The sequence below is a fragment of the Balaenoptera ricei genome, chromosome 4 (genome assembly GCF_028023285.1).
Source record: "Balaenoptera ricei isolate mBalRic1 chromosome 4, mBalRic1.hap2, whole genome shotgun sequence".
Lineage (NCBI taxonomy): Eukaryota > Metazoa > Chordata > Mammalia > Artiodactyla > Balaenopteridae > Balaenoptera > Balaenoptera ricei.
In genome coordinates, this window is record NC_082642.1 from 149,095,607 (window position 1) to 149,117,354 (window position 21,748).

Below are 21,748 nucleotides of genomic sequence, written 5' to 3' on the forward strand. Positions count from 1 at the left end.
GGTCACCCTCACACAGGCTGTGCCCGCTCTCCTGCCCACACACCTCACTGACACATCCCCCCGTCCCAAGGTCTATCCAAGTCCTTCACCAAAGAGCGGGGGTGCTGTCTGCCCGTCCCTGCACTCGGCCCACAGTGACCTCCTCCTACAGCTCAAAGCCCCCAGTGCACACTGCCCTCCAGGTACAGTCTCTCGTGAGTGTGACCCCTGGTGCGGGGCACAGGCCTTGCTCCCTAGACGGCAAGCATCTTGTGCACAGCCTGCGGCTGCCTGGGTCTGAGACGGGGTCCTCAGCCTCTGGCCTGATTTCTGGGTTAATCCTTTGCTTGGGAAGGACGTGGTACCAAATGTTAAATGGCCACTTTATAGTAAATCTCATATTCTTACAGCAAGAGAACTTTTTGCCTTTAAACCATCAAAAAGTTAATTACAGCTTTTTGAACAGGATTATTTCAGTAGCTTATATAAATTCCAAGAATGATATTTCCGCAAGTCTTCCTCCGTAGGCCCAATTATAAAGTCAGTTTTATTAGACAAACTTTTCCATCAAGGAAACGTGGCCAGACAAGCATAATGTTACTTTTACAAGATGTGGTTTGAACTTCACTGGGTAAAATATGAGTAACTATGTCAGAAGTGCCTTGCATGACCGGGACCTCCTTCTAAGGGGCTCTCATTTCTGCACCCCTCTTCCTTTGCAAAGAGGCCTTAGAATTAACATCACATAATCTCATCTGTCGATCACCCACGGCAGGCAACGCAGCCTGGCTGGCTTCTCCCTTCTCTCTTGATGCTGCCAAGTGTTCATCTGATATCTCCTTAAGGAAGACCAGCTATTTACAAAACATTGGTCCAGATGAAAACAGCCCGGCTGGCGGATCACACGCGCCGGCCACAATGCCCAGCAGCCTTCCCAGTCCTCGGCTCCGGAGCCTCTGCTCCAGTTTACCCACACTTCCTTCACCCCCACTGGCAGCACCAGGAGAGGGGCGCCCACCATCCCTCGAGACGCACCTTTCAGGAGCTTGCTGAAGTCAAAGTTGTACTGCATGACCACGTGCGGGACCACCTTCTGGTAGAGGCAGATGACCTGGAGCAGGACGGCTTTCAGAAGAATGGTTTCTGCATCATCTGAACCAGAATTAAACAGCTTGAATCAGGAAACACACTTGCTCTCTGTCCTCAATCAGTGAGCCATCGAACCACCCGTGACCCATCACAGTCAACTGTATGTGGAACACTGAGGCTGCAGACAGATCCCCGTGGAGCGAGATTTAAGGAGTCAACGTGGTAAAAGTCAAAAGTGCTCAAACAGGCTGGGTCTAAATCCCGATTTCACCGCTGTGATCTCGGACAGGGTAAAGCTACTCTGCCTCTCCGTGCTTTAGCGTCCTCGTCTGAAAAATGGGGACACGCGGCAGTGCCTACCCTACAGGGCCGCGCAAGGATGAAAGAGGACAGAGAGATGAGACGTGAAGCCCACCGCCTCACCAGTGACAAGGTCTGAGTCAACACATCTTATTTCCAGGGGGACCGTGTAGCCCACCGCTATCCGCAGAACAAAAGAGAGGCCACCTCCCTCACGGAAAGGCCAGAGCATGCGGCACTCATCATACAAGTTTTTAGAGAGACACAGTGTTTGCATAAATCTTGGGCACATTTCTAACAGATGTTAAAACTCAGTGTACAATGCCATGCTCATTCTTCTCCCTAAGCCCAGAAGGACACAGGATCCATTCAGAGCCAGAGAGGCCTTCACAAGCCCCCTAGACCAGCCCCTCTGGACAGGAGGCGCCCCGGCTGCCTGTGTCAGTGGTTTCTGCAAACAGAAGAGGCCCCTCACCGCTCTGGAGAGCCACGCAGGTGGCAGGGGCCCTGTTGCCCCTTTTCTTCGCTTTCTCATCATCCTGTTCTGTCTCCTGCTTCCTAAGTGACTGCCAGACCCACACGATGGCATTCAGGTCTGGTAAAATCTAAAAGGGAAAACAAAGAAACAAAAAATCAGTCACGTTGAAAGGAAGAGAAACAAATGAACTGAACCTACTAACAAGGAGAAGCAAAGAACAGAGGAGAGGGGCCAGCATGTGAGAGTGTGTGCGTGTGACCGAAAGAGGTCCCGGCCTCTGGGAGCTCTGTTTTGGGGTATAATTCCCAGAACTGAACACTGTAAGGATTTGGTGGAAACACAAGCACCGATCATTAAAACAAACCCCTGAAGACTTGTTCACCGGAGCCAGACACTGGGAACCAAGAAACTCATCCTCACGGCCGGCTGGGGGCACCCAGCCCAGCAAGCCCTTGGCTCTCCCGGGCACCCACCCAGTCCGCGGACGCCTGGCCTCCCTGCTCACCAGACCGAGCCCCAGGGAGGAAAGGAGCAGGCCACCCGTCACTGCAGCCCCAGTCCTGATGAGACCGGAGTCCCAGGAGCACCCCAACCCCTTCCCTTCCTTCGCACCCGCCCTCTGGGCCCCTCTGGTGTGCTCGCCTGTGACCCCTGTAAGCAAAGGCCAAGCCTGGCTCCCGGGCCTACCTTGCTCAGGGCTTCTCTGAAGAGCCGCACAAAGTCCTCCATCATCGCGGCCGTGTACACGCCCGACTCCTGCCAGGCCCCCTTATTCAGGCAGTAGTCGACAGTCTTTGAGGCTCTTTTCAAAATGACGGAAATAAGGGATAAAGCTGTGTGTTTCACTGATTTGCTGTCCAGCTGGGAAGAAAAAGAGGTAAATCCACAAGTGTCTTTGGGCCGCACTGGTGGACACAGAGCGCCCAGGCCCTGGCCCTCCCCAGGAGCCCGCCGGACCTCTGCGCTGTGCATTGGTGGCCCGGGGACCCTGCCCGCTTCACCTCCTGCAGATGTGACCTCAGCAGTTGCCGGGAGCGCGGTTACTAAAGGTGGCGTCCGACGGTTATTCTTAACTGCTGTTCCACAGTCTGTTTTTGGTAAAGTCTTCCCTGACCACCACTCGGCTCCACAGATTACCTGCCTCGACAACAGCCGAGATCCCACCGGGACCCGACCGGCCTCTCCACTTATCATCAGGTGGAGAGATGACGGGCCAGGGCACCAGGCACCCGAGTCCGGCCAGCCACCTCTAGGCGCACAGCCTCCACCCCAGGCCTCCCACATCCATACTCTCTACCTGGATTCAGACAGCCAGGAGGGCCTTCAAAATCCTCACTCGCTGAAGAGGTTCAAGAACCTGTGCTATTACCACAAAGGGGGAAAGGCTAGGCCCCGGCCGGTGGCAGTATGTCCCTGGGCCAGCAGCAGCGAGGACGTCTCCTGGGACTCGGGAGACAAGTTCGATCTCAGGCCCAGCCGAGCCCAGCCCAATGCCATCAGCCCCGGGTGACTCCCAAGTACAGAGAAGTCCAGGGAGCACCAGCTGGGATGCTGCAGCTTTACAGTCAGGTAGAAACAAGAAGGTTTTCTGATGGGCCTTCAGTTTAATAACACCCCAGGCCCCCAGCACTCCAGCTGGCTGGCGTCTCATTTTACATGGACGTTGTACACTAAAGTAGCGCTACATTAAATGTCTTAAACCAATAACCACTCCCACCCCATCATCACTTCAAAGGCAGGACCCGAACGAGTGTAAACACGTACACCCACCAGCTTGGAGTGCAAAGCTCGGTCAACAGCCTGAGACCCTGTCTCTAAACACGTTCCTGTTTCCTGTTTCTAAAACAAGCTCACTCTTTTCCTTCTGATCTAAAATGTACGCCATTAAAATTCTGCAGATAACACCGTAAAGAATACAAGAAAAACGTCATTAAAAAACCCCACGCACTCCTAAGTCCACCCCCCAGACACACCTGTCTCTGGTGTCACTTGTACGAACACACTGTCGCAGCTCAGAAAGGGCCGTTGACGAGAAGGCGAAGCTGTGGCCTCCCCTCCGCTGGCCCTGGGCCTGCACAGGACGGCAGCCTCGGCAGGAGAGGAGGCCACGTGCTCTCCCCGCCCCATGGCCGCCCCGCCCAGCGGATGGAACACCCGCTAGGGGCACAACCCCTCTCTCCTGAAACAGCGTGACAGGGAGCGAGACAGCCTTTTATATCCAGACTGGGGTATGTACCGGGGTCGGCTCAAAGGGCAGTGTAAATGCAGCCGGCCAGACTGAAACTATCTTCTACCCGTGAAGAGGCGGCATCAGACACCTTCCTTTCAATTCTACTTTGCAAGTCCCTGGAATAAGAGATCTTGTGTCTCTCACAAAACAGATGGGCAAGCTAGCTGGGTCCTAACCTTGATTCTATGATTTGGCAACCACAGCAAAAGGCCTTCCTGGCCGGTCCCACCCAGGCCTCTTCCTCTTCACTCCAGCGCCTCCCCCCGGGCCCCTGGCCACTCTCAGCACAATCCCTGGACGGGTATCAAGAAATGCTCAATCCCACCGCACAGGCCAACGAGTCTTCGCCAATTTACAGTAACTGCCCCATCACCACCGGAGCCGACCCACTACGGCAGACCCTGGTCCTGCTGTGTTCAGATAACGACCCAGCCTGCCTGAAGGATGGGGACTCCACCCACACCGAGGAAACCCCAGGCCCTGCACTCCCCTGAACACCTGGCCTCCCCAGGTGGGTCTTGAGGCAACCTGGGTTTCGGAGGGGCGGGCTGGCCTAGGACCCGTGTATGCCAACAATTCATGGCTGTCCACCTAAGGCCATGAGTTATGGTGAAAAATGCATGGGTCCCTCACAGTGTGGTTTCTCACGGGACTTGGGAACCTTTATAATAAATAATGACATGGACTTGAAGTATCTATCTTTTCCTTGGACATGTCCTCCCCAAACTCCTGAAACAGCTGGTCCTCAAAGTAAATGTTCCCCAGAAAACTTACCACTATTCATTTAAACCACAAAAGAAAGGATTTGCTAGGCAAGCCTCAGTCCTGCCCTATCCAGAGTTCCTAAAGTAATGAGACTCGAACACATGACATTAGGCTGCAGCTGAGCACACTTCCCCTCCCTCCCTTGCGAAGGCCCAGAGCCATGGAGGGGTCCTGCCGTCCCGGCTCTGTGCTGGAGCAGGGCAGGCATGTGCCTCGGCCCCAGGGCACCGTCCGCGGGCGAGTGGACACATGGAAAGCCGCAGAGGCTCTGACAAAACACGAACCAATACATGCAGGCCGGTATTCTCGGCACAGTCCCCAGCACGGCCAGTGGGGCGAGCGGGAGAGAGTCTGGAAGCAGGGTCCCCACTCACGTTCAGTGCTTGGGTGAACATGATCTTATTGCACACCAGGGGCACGGTGGTCACCATCACCATTGCCAGGAGCCGAGGCAGCGGGATGAACTCTCTGGTCTGAAACGCCCGGGAGATGTCTGGCTGGGCAGCGTAGATCTAGGGAAGGGAGAACAGAGAATGAGCTGGTGGCGGAGGTTAGCTTTCAAGTCTGAGTCTGTCTGATTGTAGGCACCCAACAGTAAAGCCGCTGCAGTGAAACAACTACAGTAATAAAGGTCCAAGGCTCGCCACAAGGAACAAGGTCTGGAATATTAACCCCTAAATCCACTTGTTAGAGACAAGTCGGGTCATGAGACTGTTACTGGGGACGGCGACCTTCAAAGCAGAGCCTGGTCTGTGGTCTGGGGAGCCTCTTAAAACCTCTGATGGCAAACAAGTCACTGCTAGAACTCATAACCGGATTATTTACTCACCAGTTACTGCACTTGGCAGGCACCTAACAAAGTATGTCATCTTTTCAACACTTCATGACAACTCTTTGGGGTAGGGATATTTTATATCAAGATAAAACATGTTTACAGATGACAAAACTGGACCTCGATGAGGCTAAGTAATTTCTCTAGGGCCATGAGGCTGGAAGGCAGAGAAGCAAGGGCTCCCATCCTGCCCTGCGACGGCCGCGCACCTGCCCCTGCCCCTCCGGAGAGCAGCATCAGGGCCGCTCCCGACAGGGGTGGTGGCCACAGGGATACCGTCACCAAAGTGGGGGGCAGAGTGCCTCCTTCTTGTCCCAAATACACGCTGGGAGGGAATTCCCCGGTGGTCCAATGGTTAGGACTCAAGAGCTTTCACTGCCAAGGGTGCAGGTTCGCTCCCTGGTAGGGAATTAAGATCCCGCAAGTCACGTGGTGTGGCCATAAAAAGAAATAAAAAGCAAACACCCAAATACACGCTGGGACCACCGCACACACAGGCATTCAAGGAAAATGAGGGAATACGTGAATGAAAGTTTGTTTTACAGGTAACCCCATGCCCAGGTCAAGGCACAAGAAAATAATCCCAGGTGTGTCACCATTAGGCAGTCCATAAATCAGAGAGACAGAGAGAGAGAGAGAGAGAGAGAGACAGAGAGAGGTGAAGCGAGCCGGGCAGTACTGCCTAAGAATCTGAAGCAGGCACTTCCTTTGGTAGATGAGGGGAGGTTGACACCCATGATCAGATGGAAATTAACTCATATCCACTTGAACAGACCACCAATTCACAGCTTACTTCAAGTTGTTCTAAGTACTTGAAATGGCAATCTTTAAAAACTATTGTACAGTTCAGACATTTCACTAATTCCAGCCCAATGTGCCGAAACTCATCAAGATCTCACTCTGAGCAAAATCTGGTTGAAGAAGATGAAACTGGCTCAACAGATTCAAAAGCATAAACCTCAAAATTCAGCTCAGTGAAAAGTACAACGTCCTTAGAGGATAAAGACACCAAATTAACATCATCTAAAATATGCCCTGCAGAACGGCTGAAAGAAGTGCCTCATCCTGCAGAGTTTATCAGAACGTCACTCACCCCTCACCCCTCACCACTACCAACTCCTCACACCCACCCGCCCAAAACCCCATCTAGCAGACGTCGAAACGCCCATGGCCTTCACCTTGTTTAGCAGCTTGATGTTACTGGACCAAGTGGACTGCACCCTTGGGAGAAAGGAGAACGTCACTTCCTTGAAGTACTTGTTCAGTAAGTCCGGGCACACTTTCAGGATGTTCACCACAAGTTCAGCGACCAGCTCATCGTCTGCTGCAGTTTTCAAACCCAGCAGGAAGTGCAGGAGAGTCAGGTTTCCTCCTCTGCCAGGGAGAGAGAGAACAGAGAGGGGTGAGCAGGGAGTTTTCACAAAGCACTGAGAGCTCAGGATGACAGGGGTAGCTCCGCTCAGTGAACACACGGCTGTGACACAGTGATGGGAAAATTCCATTTCTCGTGAATTTCCCTCACAGCAGAAAGTGAGATGTTTTCATGGTCTGTAGGGCTCCCACTCTCCACCAAAGGGCCTGAACTTCACTCCTCAACTTCTGAGTGGCTGAAAAAGTCTCTGCCTTGTCCTGTTCCCCACCTCTCCTTCCCTCCCTTGAGTTCCAGCTGACTTTTAAAGAAGAGGAAATTTTAAAATTTTCTTTTGTGATTTTACTGACCGCTTTCCTCCAACCACACACAAAAAAGCACATATGTAAAGATGTATGTGTGCGCTAAGTATAAAAATACAGAGAACGCATTTTTCTTTTAAAAAGATTGTTTTTTTCCCCATGAAGTGCTCACAAATTGCCACAGTCCAGAGTGCCACAAAATTATTTCTAAAACTCAACCAGATGGCACAGAGTCCTTCTACGGGTTTCTGCTTCCTCTGTTTCTAGCTAATTTCAAACTCCTACGCTTTCACTTCACAGCCGGAAGAAGCTATTATAGGGGGAATAATCTACTGTATGAAAAGAGTCAAAACTTGTCCCAAAGTGGGCAGTTTTCAAAAATATAAGAAGATGATAAAAACAGGAAAACGTAGACATTAAAACTCGGAGAAAGGGAGCACCTGGCCCAGGATCTACATGGCCAAGTAGGTTTTACCCCCAGATACCTTTTAAGAAAAGACGCCTTTTCATATCTGCTTGTCCCTGGGAAGTCATAATATCCAGAAAAAAATCAAAATTTGCCTCATTGGCGTGTCATGTTGATGGCTTCTGGGATCACCACGTTTTGTAGCCCCTTATAAACTGACCAAAACTAAGATGCAATATGACACTTTACAGACAATAAAAATTTTTCAAAACTCGAATTAGAAAGAGTATTAATTTTGATCAGAAAGCTATCCTTTAAAAAGCTTAGAATTCTTAATAGGAAAATATCATGAGCAAAACATAGTTTGTGCTTTCATATGCATGGAATGTTAAATTTGCAAAGAGTGGGACTTCCCTGGGGGTCCAGTGGTAAAGAATCTGCCTTACAATGCAGTGGACGTGGGTTCGATCCCTGGTCAGGGAACTTAGATCCCACATGTAACGGGGCAACTAAGCCCACGTGCCACAACTACTGAGCTCGCATGCCTCAACTAGAGGGCTCACGTGTCGCAAACTACAGAGTCCATGTGCCCTGGAGCCCGCACCACAACTAGAGAAGAGAAAACCTGCACGCCGCAACTAGAGAAAAGCCCGTGTGCCGCAATGAAAGATCCTGCGTGCCGCAACTAAGACCTGACGCAGCCAAAAATAAATTTAAAAAATTTAAAAAAAAAAGGTTTACCTAGAAACTTAAAAAAAAAAAATTTGTGGAGAGTGCCAAAAATACTACACACACACACAATTTTAATCAATGATGTAATAAAATGAATAGCATTTAATTTAGAGTTTGCAACACGTGCCAGACACTGCTCGAGGCAGTTACCACACACTGCCTCTCTCTGAGGTGGGCACTAATTGTATTTCCTTTTTACAGATGAGGCAACATTGGCAGAGAGGAGTAGTAACCGCTGAGGTCTCAGAGGCACTCCAGAAACTGTTCTCGGAACCTCCACAGTAAGGCTCAGCAAGCTCTGGCCCACCACCTGCCTTTGTCAATAAAGCTTTATTGGAACACAGTTACACCATTTGTTTACTTACAGCATGGCTGCTTGGGTGCCACAATGGCACGGCTGAGTGGCCACAGTAGGGACTGCATGGCACACCAACCCTAAAATACTTACTATCTGGACCTTTAGAGAAAAGTTTGCCAACCCTTGCCTACACTGTCATGCCTCACTTTCAATGCCTACTATGTGCCAGGCACTGTCGTAGGCTCTGGGGATTCAAAACAGACTAGTCTCTGTTCTCACCAATTCTTGCCTATTGGGTAATGAACAAGCAAATAAATAAATATGCAAGATGGTGATAAGTCACCATCAGAAGCAAGGGCCAGGCGAAAGGGCAGTGACAGTGGAAGGACTATCTCAGAAGAGGGCTGCCAGGGAAGGCCTCTCTGACGTGGCAACATCTGCACGGAGACCTGCAGGAAATGAGGGAGCTTTACGACCACTGGGAAAGGAGGCATTTCAATTTTCTCAAAGCTTTCCATTAACACCCCACAAACAAAACTCCCTTCCTCTCTCCTAAGCACAAACATTTGTCTTTTGCCCACGGCTGAAAAATTTTACATAAACCATAGCTTATTTAAACACACCCACAACCACTAGTTGATTCAATATGCTCATTAAATGATCATCTATTTTATGGGTCTCCTTAATAGGGAAAAAAAGTCTTTTTAGCATGGTGTTATATTAAGACTCAAGAAGTCTGCTCTTACATTTCAGCAAGAAAACAAGCTTACTCTCACTGATGAGAGAAAAGCTACAATATCACCAAAACAAAATTAAAAGGAATGACATGGCAAGTTAATTCATAATAATCACAGAATCAAAACAAGTTCAAAGCCACAAGCAGGGAAAAAAATCCCCACCGAATTAATCCCATTATGAGGGATCAGTCATTTCCTGACTGGTTGAAACCAAATCAAACCATCTCTGTCCTTATAATAAAATGTCAAGGGGGTAAAACTAAGGGTCATTCACAATGACCAGAAAATATGTCCAGTGTTTTTAATTGTCAAATGGGAAAAGAGCAGGTTAATGAACAATATATCTAACAGTAGGCCGTTCTGGTTTAAAAATTAATAACATGGATATGTATTATAGGTCTATGACTCTAAAGAGAAAGTCCAAAAGAATATAATCTAAATCATTAGCTGTGGACTTTGTTTCCTTACTGATGAAATGTTATCATAATGGTGAAATATGAAATAAAACGTAAAAACAAAACTTTGAAATCCCAACTCATCAGCAGCTGTGCCCGAGGAGACAAGGGTTGTGTAGCTGTCACGAGTGTGGGCTGGGAACCAGATCTCCTAGGTTCCAGTCTGAGCTCTGCCACTTTCAGGGTGAGTGACCTGCCCTCTGTGGGCCCATTTTCCTCATCTGCAAAACTGGGGTAACAATGGCACCCACCTAGGACTGCGGCGAGGCATGAGAGGGCACCCCATCTCTGGGAAGGAGGATGTAACAGAATTATTCTCAGATCCAGCCGGCACATAGTTGCCGAGTGAACACACAAAGCACCTTCCTGGGTGAGATACCTCACACTGTGTGTCTGAGTCAACTGCTACCCTGAGACTCTGCCCCGAGGGCACACAACGAACAGGAGCCCTCTGGGTCCTATTCTGAGTTCATCCCTAAAATGAGTCAGATAATGCCTAAAATGCTAGTTCTAACACACTACAGTTCCGTTATTTAACAGATTTCCACTGTAAGTCACATATGTGATGATCTCTGAGAACTCACACTCAGGATTCACACGGGCGTTACACTTTACCTGCCGAAGGTACCAAGAGACGCGTCATAAAAATTAATCCCATGCTTGAGCGAACAGCAGAGATCCATCAGGAAGTTATGAACAAGCTCCCTCACCATGGTTTTCCCTGCGTCTTCAGCAGAAGTCTACGAGGGTTTCAAAGAAATTCAGTGAAAATCCCAAGTTCAGAAGTCTTACGAACAACTACAGGGTAAAAACTGGACAATATCACATGCCTAATGGCAACTTAGAAAACATTTTAAATTGAACATTTGGTGTAATTCAAAAACAAAAAACCCCACAGAAAAACAGAAACACCAATCAAAATTTAAAAATACTCTTATATGTGGAATCTAAACAAAATAAATAACACAAGAACAATTTTTTTAAAAAGCTCACAGATGCAGAGAGCAGATTAGTGGCTGCCAGAAGTGGGGGTCAAGGGGGTGGGAAAAACGGGCCAACTGTGGTTTTCTGTTTGTTTGTTTTTTACTTCAAATAAATTGAATTTAAAATGTTCTTTTTAAAGTTGAACAAACAGGGAGTTGCTGGAACAACAAGAAACTACAGATAACTTGAGGTTTTATGTCATTTGTTATTGTTTCCGAGCACTTCACAATAATTCTTATAGCAGCCCTGTGAGTCTGGCAGGGCAGACAAGATGACACCCATCTCACGAATGAGCAAACTGTGGATGAGACAGCTGAAGTCGTCACTGAGTTAGGAAGTGCACAGCACATCAGTATTAGGATCCCCAGCACTAAAGATTCTCTGTTTACAGCATATGCTTTAAATAGAACATTTTTTCTAAGCTTTTTCTTGCTTCTGCATTGTGATACTGCGACAGAAGAAATAAATATTTGGTCATCATCTCCAGTTCCTGGCAAAGAGCTCCTAAATCCCTCAGAATCTCCTAGGTGATAGGGGCATCTTTCATTCTAATGAGGCAACTCTTAATGGGCCCCAGGAGAGCTTCAGGATGGGGTCTGGACGCCAGAGTGTAACCGGTAATGAGAGCATCACTTAATTCCCTGATTCTGAATGTCCTCACCTATAAAATAGAACCATTAAAAAAAAAAAAACAAAAAACTCGGGACTTCCCTGGCGGTCCAGTGGTTAGGACTCGGCGCTTTCACTGCCTTGGGCCCGGCTTCCATCCCTGGTCAGGGAACTAAGATCCCACAAGCCATGCGGCATGGCCAAAAAAAAAAAAAAAAACTCTTAAGAGGGGCAAGTTTAAACCTGTATTTTTAAACAAGCTTATGAATGACTTAATTTCTCTTGCTCTTTTGAATAAAATTCCACTTTGGGGAGTGTTTTTATTAAGCCCCTGAGGCTTCCTGGTTATAGAACATACAAAACGTATCCAAAACAAGAGGACATAGGCAAGTCGTGGAGATAAAAGGAAGTAAAGTAGTGGGCTCTTGAGAGGTAAATTATCATAGAGTTAACAGGAAGTCTGAGCCTTCATGATTCTGGCCAAGTCCATGTTCAGAAACACCCTGAGAGGGGGCTTCCCTGGTGGCGCAGTGGTTGAGAATCTGCCTGCCAATGCAGGGGACACGGGTTCGAGCTCTGGTCTGGGAAGATCCCACATGCCGCGGAGCAACTAGGCCTGTGAGCCACAATTACTGAGCCTGCACGTCTGGAGCCTGTGCTCCGCAACAAGAGAGGCCGCGACAGTGAGAGGCCCGCGCACCGCGATGAAGAGTGGCCCCCACTTGCCGCAACTAGAGAAAGCCCTCGCAGAGAAACGAAGACCCAACACAGCCATAAATAAATAAATAAATAAATAAATAAATAAATAAATAAATAAATAAATAAATAAATAAGAAAGAAAGAAACACCTTGAGGAAAATCAAAATGAGGAGAATTAAAAAGTACACTGGCTTTGGGTCCATGTGAAAGCAACTGTTCTAATTTAGCACTTGTTGCAAAGTAAACTCTACATGTCAGGAGGTGAGGAAATTGACGCTCCCTAGGTACTTAGGATCCTGAAGTAGAAGCAACAGGCCTTGAAACTCCAACTGCTGGAAAAGTGTGAAAAGAATGGATGGGAGAGGAGAGGTAAGTGAGGCGGGAGAGGTAGCAGGGATCAACCCTGTAAGTCTACTGCGCAAGCTGCAGGGAAAACTCAGATGCCACACAGCTAAAGGGAATGACGGTTTTCTCATTTAAAAAAAAAGTTTAATATCATGATACCTCAGAGGTTAGAAAAAAATCTTATTGTAAAAAAAAAAAATTTTTTTAAATCATATTGCATCTAAGTTGGGAATTAACATAACCACAAGCCAAAAGAAACATCAAATGGGGGGACTTTTTTGAAGGCAGGCATATGTGTAGATTCTTCAGTCTCCCGGCTCTGGGTATCACACACTAACAGTGAGGCCAAGAGAAAGCCAAAAACGACTGTACCTCGACATTCTCCAGGCTCACGTCGACAATCCCCTTCCAGCTGTACAGAGACGCTATGTGGTTCAGCACTTGCCCAGTAAAGAAACGCACCTTCTGGGTTTTTGTGATATTTTTATTGTGAACTACCTAAAAACAATAAAACAAATGAATTTCAAGGAAGTTGATTTTTTAAAATCGTGTTTATTGGCTTTCGTCATTATAAAAATAATGTAGGCCTGCGGCAAAATATTTAGCCAAAAAAAGAAAAAAAGTAAAGAGAAAAAATTCACCAATATTGCCACCACCCTAGGATACTCACAGCTCACATTTTGGTATGTTTCCTTTCAGCCTCCCTGCCCCCATCAACCACACAAAATATACATGTGTATGTATTAGGTTTTTGTTGGGGTTTCTTTTTTTTTGGCTTCTTTGAGAATATATTTAATTATTGTTTTGTGCCTGCTTTTACTTAATGCAGCATGAGCTGTCTCCACATCATTAAAAGTTCCTTTAGAACATCATTTTGGAGGGCTGAACATCATTCTATCCTATGAGCAACTATAACTTATGTAACCATTTCCCAGGTGTGTGTAATTAGGTTGCTTCCAAACTCTGGCTATCATTAGCAGCATCCTTGTACAAAGCCTGCCCTGCGTCCCTGACTCTGGACTTGGAATTGTGGCATCAGTTCTCAGCTCCACACAAACCTACCCTTCCCTAGCTCCTATCTCTGAGGGTTTATGTATTTCAAATACGTTCCCCGGGTGATTGTGTGGCAATCCCATCCCTCACTCCAGGTGTACAAACGTTTTTAAAACCTCTGACACATACTGCTAGACTTGCTGTCTTCCAGAGGGGTTGCAACACTTCCTCCAGGAAAGTACCTGACTCAAAGCATCTTTGCTGGCACTGAATCTCATTGTTTTGAAAAGTCAATGCCAATTTGGTAGGTGAAAAGACCTGTACCTCATCACTTGCACTGCTTTGAATCAGGGTTTCTCAACCTCGGCACTACTGACATTTTGGGCCGAATAACTGTTGTGAGGGGCTGTCCTGTGCACTGTAGGATGCTGAGCAGCATTCCTGGTCTGTACTCACCAGACGTCAGCTGCATTTCTCCAGTTATGGCAACCAAACACTGCCAAATGGCCCGTGGAGGGCAGAACTGCGCCGGTCGAGAAGCACTAAATACTACGCTAATCAGCCATTTTTACGTGGGCTGCCAGTTCAAGGCCTTTTGACAACTATTTATGTTGGGAGGCTCATGGAGTTTTTCTAACTGATCATTTAAGGGGCTTCTGTATCAAAGAAAGTTATCCTTTCAGCGAGTTTTAAAATTTCTGTCAGATGCATGTAAAAGGCAAAACATGCAAGATGACACAAAATAACATTTTGCCAGGTGTGTAAATGAAAAAGAGTGGTATTTACAGCTCAGTTACCCCGGTGGCCTCCTGTGAAGTAGCGGGGAGCAGGGAGCAGCTTTTCTCCTGCTGTGACGAAACAGCAGCCTCACCTGAACTGAAGTGGTGGCTTCAGTGCCTGTCACCTTCAGGACTGGCTCAGCACCGCCAAGCTTCTGCTTAAGAAACAGTTTCCCATTCAACCTATACAACAACCCATATAACCTACGATGTCATAGCTCTAAAGTCCTGTAAAACACTGGAGCAAACAAATGACAGGAACATTGATCACCAAATACGTACCTTTGTTTTCAGTGTGGATAACAAAATATTGATGGTAGAGATCCTATCTTCCTTCATGCCTGAGCTAAAAATGCAAGGAATAAATTCTGAAAGTAAAAGTTTCAAAGCATTAGACTCAAAAATACTTTGAATGAGAACCGATGAGAGAACATTACTTCTTAAAATGTTCGTTTGCTGTACCATTCTTAAAATGGTACAGCAAACAATGCCATTTACTTGCCTTTTTTTGTTGTTTTTTAAGTCTTGTCTTTTTTAATTATACAAGTTCACAGTAGGAAAAACTATTTTTGTGACATAGGAAATAAATATCTAAAGGCAAAACAGTGACTGAACCATTAAAGTTCCATAGTTCCTTTAGTTCTGTTTTACTTTGCTTTTCTCATTAACTTCAGTAAAATTAATTTAATACTGACGGTTTGAAAGAGAATGTATGGTACGATTACAGTTTTCCAAAGTTTCTCTCTTCACTTAGACTTGCTCAGAGATGTATTTAAAGTGATGGTCGTCACTTTATTGATTGGTGGTAGAACTTGGACCGATTTATTTATTTGCTTTCTCTTCATACTTTTGGGATCACCAAGGACTCAGCCTCCACAGCTTGAAGCTGTATCATTACTAACATACTGGTGACACTGGTAAAAAGCAGCAAAGCAATTACAATTTCTCTTCCTCCATACATGCTTAATGGGCACACATAATTTCTACAAAAGCAAATTCATTACTCTTAAAAAAAAAAAAAAAATCAGAAAATACCAGACAGAAATTTAAAATCAACCATAACTCCACTACCCAAAAGTTAACACTGTTAATGTCTGGGTTACCAGTTAACTGTTAACCTTCTGATATATCCATATTCTGTTAAATTTAACTTTTAGTAAAATGGGATCATACTTTACCAGTTTTATAACTGAGTTTACACCCAATCCTATATACTTAAAAAATTTGACATCTATATACATATTTCTACATCATTGTTAATAGCTGCATTCCTCCTTACGACCAGCCCTCAATTTGCTCAATCCCATGCTGGTGGGTAGTTAGGAGGAGTCCAATTTTCAGCTAATAGGAAAAAACGTCCCCTAACAAAACCTCTGCTCACATCCTTAATTATTCCCTTAGTATAAATGACGCGATGTGGAATGTCTGGACCAGCCCAACCGCCCTGCAGAAACTTTAACAGAAGTGCATCCCCGCCCCTTCAGCAGCATGGATGGATAACCCCAAATCAGTGTCCTTTATTTAATAAATGGCCAGACGCCGAGAAGACCCAGAAGGATTCTGAAGAAACGCCCAGCCCCGGTTGCAGAGGGCGTCCCGCACGGGCCCGGCAACGAGCAGGACGTGCCCACTGCACCACGCGAAGGAAGCATCGCCTCCAAGGGGCTGCTACACAGACCAGGCTGACAACACACAGGGACAGTACCCGCACCTGCTCGTAAACGGTCTCTGCAGCTCGTTCTGGAGGGGGCTCTGGGCTCCCACGCTGGGGGAGGTGTGGGAAAGGCTGGCGGCCCCGTGCTGTCCCTCCCCCGACAAGTCCCTGGGCCCCAGCTGGGACACCAGCTCCTCACCCCAGACGGGCCTTGATCCTGGGGGATCTTACTGGACAACTGCCCTCTCCGCACTGCCATTCACAGTCTTGATAAAACACAAGTAGCCCTAATAGATTAAACTATGCCAAGCCTTGCTCTAGAGACACTGGCACCCGAAGGTGGTACTGCTGGAATTCTCTGAAGCTCTACTACTAATATTCTGGTAACACTAGGCATTTTTCTAAAACACAATTACTAAGAAAAGCAAGGTAGCCACGGCTATGAATCCATGTGCTTTCTCGAACCATAAAGCCTCCTTTGTCTGCATGAGTCTCTGAAGTTTGCACTTCTCCTTTGTTAGGCCCGCTCAGCATCCAGCTAGCGAAACAGGGATACCTCTGTCCGCACTGACCAGCGGTATCAAAACCGCACTGACCAAAGTCTCGCGCCACACACACCCTTTACCCTAGGGTACACGGCAGCTGCAAAGGCTGCAGACTTTTACTAACCTGCAAAATGCTCTGTGGTAGGTTTTTCAAAACAGTCACAAGCAGGCTTTGCCCCGAGACAAAGAGACACACCTACCTTTCAACTCCAGCACTTGTGCGACTGTGCTGTCATCGCCTGCGATCAAGAAGGAAAGAGCGAACTGAATGTAGGCCAGCCGGACGTCATGCACTCCCTGGGGGCAAAGGAGACCCGCATGTCACGTGCGTATCCACACACGCACCCCCGGGGAAGCAGGAACACGCAGCAGGCACGCCCCGCCCGTCCCAGTATCACAGAGGCCTCCCAGGCTTGTGCCATTAGCAGGTCTAAGTCTAAAAGCACTGGTCATCTCTTCATGTAAATGAAGGGTTTTTTTCTTTGCTCTTTCCCCTCAATCTTCTACTCTATTTCTCCTTCTCTTTCAAACTCTCTCTAAATACAAAAGTATAGGTCTCCCCTTCCCCGACTGGAATATATACACATTTTTAGTTCACGGACCACTTTGGTTTAGAGCAGAAGACTCTCAGCCTGTCTAGATATGACCTACTCTTGTGTAATGAAATAATACATCTGTTTTTGAAAATCCAGAGATAATGGAAAGGCTTGTGCTGATTCTGATGAGACATCAATGAGGTGACGTCTGGCTTTTATATTATAAATTTACATCAGACACCAAAGTACAGATGCTGTCTCATTACAAACCCACCATGGTCTTCCCAGGACTGCAATCTACACTGTCCCGCAGGCATCGGCCATTACCCAGGAGAGCATCCTCAGTGACAGCCCAAAGGCCATGACCAACAGCCAGCACCTCAGGGGAAACCACTAGGGCCACCTGATCAGTTTTTCCTCCCAGTAACTTTAAGACAAACCCGTGTCTCACATTCCCTTTTTACATCCAAAGAACCCACGGCATATGATCACGCAGGTCACTCGTCAGTTGGACCAGAACTAGCACATATGCTCAGATCCTCCACTGCTTACACCGAAAACTTTTCCCTATTTCAGTTATTCCAAAGGTACTCTAATTTGATGACAAGAAGTAAGTTAACATCACAGAGAATCATTGCCCTGAATGCCTGAAAAAACTAAGGAGTCTCCGCCTTCCAAGAGTCCCGTTCCACTTAGTGGGGGCAGTAGTGATGATGATGATGATGGTGGTGATGATGGTGATGATGGTGATGGTAGTGATGATGGTGATGATGGTGATGATGATGATGATGATGATGATGATGATGATGATGATGATGGTGATGATGGTGATGATGGTGGTGATGATGGTGATGGTGATGATGGTGATGATGGTGATGGTGATGATGGTGATGGTATCAATAACGTTCACTGAGCACTTACTATGTGCCAGACACTATGTCAGATGCTACACATCTGTTATCTCATTTACTCCTTATAACGATCTGAGGTACAGATGCCCACAATACCCATTTTACAGTTGGGGAAACTGAGGTTTTAAAAACCTCACTTAAGGTGACGTAACTACTAAGTGAGTAAGTACTGGAACTGGAATGATACGAAATACCTGTACAAACACACTGCTTCATGCCCAACTTCACATCTGCCTACAGAGAAGTTCCTTCTTCTCGGGGGTACCATGGCATCTTCGTTCCACTTTTTCTGAAGGTGCAAGGACCGTAGTTGGCACCATTTAGGCCTCTATGTATTTAATTAATTCTGTCTTGTTTTATTGGATATGTTTCTTCTGCAGAAAAGAACAAGCACCCAACCCCTGGTCTGTAACATCTGGGTGGAGGCCTTGCTCGTTCCTCGTACTGATGGAGTTTATCCATCCACACCACACTCCATCCACACCACAGAACACACGTCAGCAAGACCTTACAAGATCAATGCTGCTTTACTCCAAATACACTAAGAGCCCCAAACTACCCTCTTGTTCTGGGGACCAACCTGTGGGCCTCTTCACAATATGGAGTTTGGGTACAATGATGGCTAAAGTCTTGAAAGTGAGCTGCACTCCTTAGACTGTCAGCAACGCTCCAGTGCTTCATTCACCAACTCGATGTTAATAAAACACCAATTACACTCAAGATGCCATAAACTCAGGCTGAGAGGATGCAAAGGTGACTCAGATACTGCCCCTGTCCTTAGGAAGCTTAAAGTAACAACTGCTCCCAAGCCATCCAGACGTCTCACTGTTCAAACAAACGTGTCACCTAATTCAAGCACAGTTAACTTGTTATCCTGGTCTACGTACACCTTACATTTCAAAAGAATTCTGGCAAAATGCTAAAACTTGCCTTATAAAATTAAATTAGGTTTTATCCTTTCCCAGAGAGTAGGAAATGCTCCACAAGTTTTAGGGTTTTTTCCTCCACTGAAGTACTGGGAGTCAGGGCCCTGGAATGTTGGCCCCAACCTGTCCTTGCAGGTCTTTCTATCCTGCGCGAACACAGCAGAGTTGGACTAGATTCTCTCAGGGGTGCCAGCAATGGATTCTGAACTGAAACAGAGGTTAGCTCTCACCTGCTGGCATCCATCTTGTTTATCCCAGAGAACCCCAAGTTTCAGATTCCTGACACTGTGGAGAACAAAACCCCCGAGACGTAGCCCCTGCCCCTCTCCAGCAGCCACCACCAGGCCTCTCCACCTGACCACAGCCCCTCGCTGCCCCGGCGCCTCCACCTTCCACCTCCAGCAAACGCCATCAGAGGCAAGAAGGCCACACGCCTACTCTTCGTTCCTACCCCGTGAATTCACAGGGTTATTATCCCAGGAAGAAAACATCCTGAACTCTATGGCTTGTTCTGCAAAACACTGTCTAAAATAGACCAAAACATATTTGGTGAAACTGTTCTTTGGCACAGGATTTTTAACAATGCTTTCTTGGGATGAAAAAATATTCATAATCCTCTTTCTTCATGAAGCTTTAATAAGTCCCTCCGAAATGCTAAAAACATTTGTTAAAATGTCATAAAAACAATGTTAACATAAAAACATAAAAACAATAAAAACATAAAATGTTAACATAAAAACAATGTTAAAATGTCAAAAAAATTTATCTCCCAGCTTCTTCAATAACTAAATGGCATTAAAAAAAAAAAAAGTGGGGGAGAGGCAGAAAACTCAAAGAAACGAAGAGATTTAAGAAAGGTATCAACCAACACAATGTGCAGCTCTTCTTTGGACCCTGATTTGAACCACGAAGTGTATAGACGTTTTTGAGATAGTCAGGGAAAAGCTGAGGCCACCCTGGGCATTAGATGATGTTGAGAAATTATTAATGGTGTTAGGTACAATGATGGCACCATGGTTTTGTTTTCTAAAATGTTCTTTCTGTTAGAGATACACACTGAAATACTGATGGTGAAATATATGTGGGATGTGCTGTAACAGACTGCCCCAAAACAACCCAAAAGGTGGGAGGGGTGACAGGGTCCGAGGCTGGATGACAGGTACGTGGGAATTCATTGTGCCGTTCTATATTTTTTTTTTTTTTAAGATTTTTGAGATGGGCTGTTTTTTTTTGTTTTCTTTTTTTGTTTTTTTAATTAATTTATTTATTTTTGGCTGTGTTGGGTCTTCGTTTCTGTGCGAGGGCTTTCTCTAGTTGGGGCAAGTGGGGGCCACCCTTCATTGCGGTGTGCAGGTCTCTCATTATCGCGGCCTCTCTTGTTGCGGAGCACAGGCTCCAGACGCGCAGGCTCAGTAGTTGTGGCTCATGGGCCCAGTTGCTCCGTGGCATGTGGGATCTTCCCAGACCAGGGCTCGAACCCGTGTCCCCTGCATTGGCAGGTAGATTCTCAACCACTGCGCCACCAGGGAAGCCCCATTCTATATCTTTGAATGTCCCTGATATTTCTCATACTAGAAAAATTTTTTAATGTCTAGAAACCATTTCCTACAATATACAGAGTATTTAAGATACTTGATATAGATGATTAAAGAAAGTAAATATACTTTCATTTCAACAACTGCCGTTTTACAGATCAAGAGAGATGTAAAATAACTTGCGAGGCCCTGAGATGAAGCAGCACATGTGCCGGCCTGCAGCCGGATCCAGGCCGGGAAGCCCAGCTTGGGTTTTCCCACATTGTGTCCTGGCGACTGGCCTGTCCACTGACGTGTACTTTACTTAGATGGCTGGGCTGGCTGAGGTCAAGACACGGGGTGGGAAAGGGAAGGGATTCTGACAGGTAATTACTGCCAGGCTGATTGCCAGGGAAGACCAAAGAGCCATGATATGTGCCCTAGTGTGCAAACAGCACACACATTCCTTTTATTAGATACGCACTTAGACGCCAGGAGCCATCACTCACTAAATGGAATTTCTGACACGTTAATCATAGTATCCATGAAACACTAAGACCTGGAATTTTTTCCTCAGAGAAAACCTTATTCATAACTGAGGAAAACCCTCAACACTGTTGTGACTGTGATTAACCTTCATCTATTACCTGGCAACGCAGAAACTCTTAAGCCCTGGGAAGCGCTGGAGAACAAGGTGACGCCTGGCTGCAGAAGTCACTTACTCTAGCGTGGCTCCTCCACGTGGGCAGACAGGGCTGGGCCTCTGCGGCCTGGTCCCGGCACCCAGGACGGGGGCGCGGAGCACGGAGCCCGGGCGGCTGTGGCACTGGCACCGGGGCACCGGCTGGGAGAGTGGACGCACGAACGGGAAGAGGCGCTTCGGCAGCCTGCAGCTGGCACACGTGTCGGGAGGGTGCCCTTGCTCCAGCCTACAAGTCCTGAAACTCGTATTCTTTCCTCAAGAACCTTTCCAAACCCAAGTGAAACTTCTGGAGCCACCAGGAAACTTTTTTTTTTAACAGCTCTCCTGAAAACCAAGCATTTACATGTCCATTCTCTTTGGCACAAGCCAGCCCCTACTCATTGTAAGCCTTATAATTGGGAGGCGCAAGAAGCATGGTAAAAAGCCATAAATGTCCTCTTTGAGGAGGTCACTGGCTTGGCCTCCCAAGGCTCTCCTACAAAGTGGACGGACCCCGCACAGGAGGACCAGGCCACCAGCAGGGCCTCGCCACGAGGCACACGGAGACCGTTTCCAGTGCTCTGTGAAGACGCTCGCAA

The 21,748-nt window shown here is 47.0% G+C and overlaps 1 protein-coding gene across 4 annotated transcripts in view; it reads right to left on the reverse strand.

The window, feature by feature from the left end:
* Positions 1-21,748, reverse strand: part of URB1 (URB1 ribosome biogenesis homolog) — a 65,795-nt gene that overhangs the window by 39,147 nt on the left and 4,900 nt on the right. For 3 of the 4 annotated variants that reach the window (XM_059921440.1, XM_059921439.1, XM_059921441.1), the window contains exons 5-13: positions 16,781-16,877; positions 14,664-14,749; positions 12,982-13,107; positions 10,588-10,712; positions 6,852-7,047; positions 5,216-5,353; positions 2,534-2,707; positions 1,844-1,973; positions 1,015-1,131 (exon numbers count right to left, since the gene is read on the reverse strand). In XM_059921440.1, coding sequence (XP_059777423.1) covers positions 1,015-1,131; positions 1,844-1,973; positions 2,534-2,707; positions 5,216-5,353; positions 6,852-7,047; positions 10,588-10,712; positions 12,982-13,107; positions 14,664-14,749; positions 16,781-16,877 — 1,189 coding nt within the window. Of the gene's footprint in view, positions 1-1,014; positions 1,132-1,843; positions 1,974-2,533; positions 2,708-5,215; positions 5,354-6,851; positions 7,048-10,587; positions 10,713-12,981; positions 13,108-14,663; positions 14,750-16,780; positions 16,878-21,748 lie in introns of those variants that run through there. The other variant, XM_059921442.1, reaches the window with a different exon arrangement.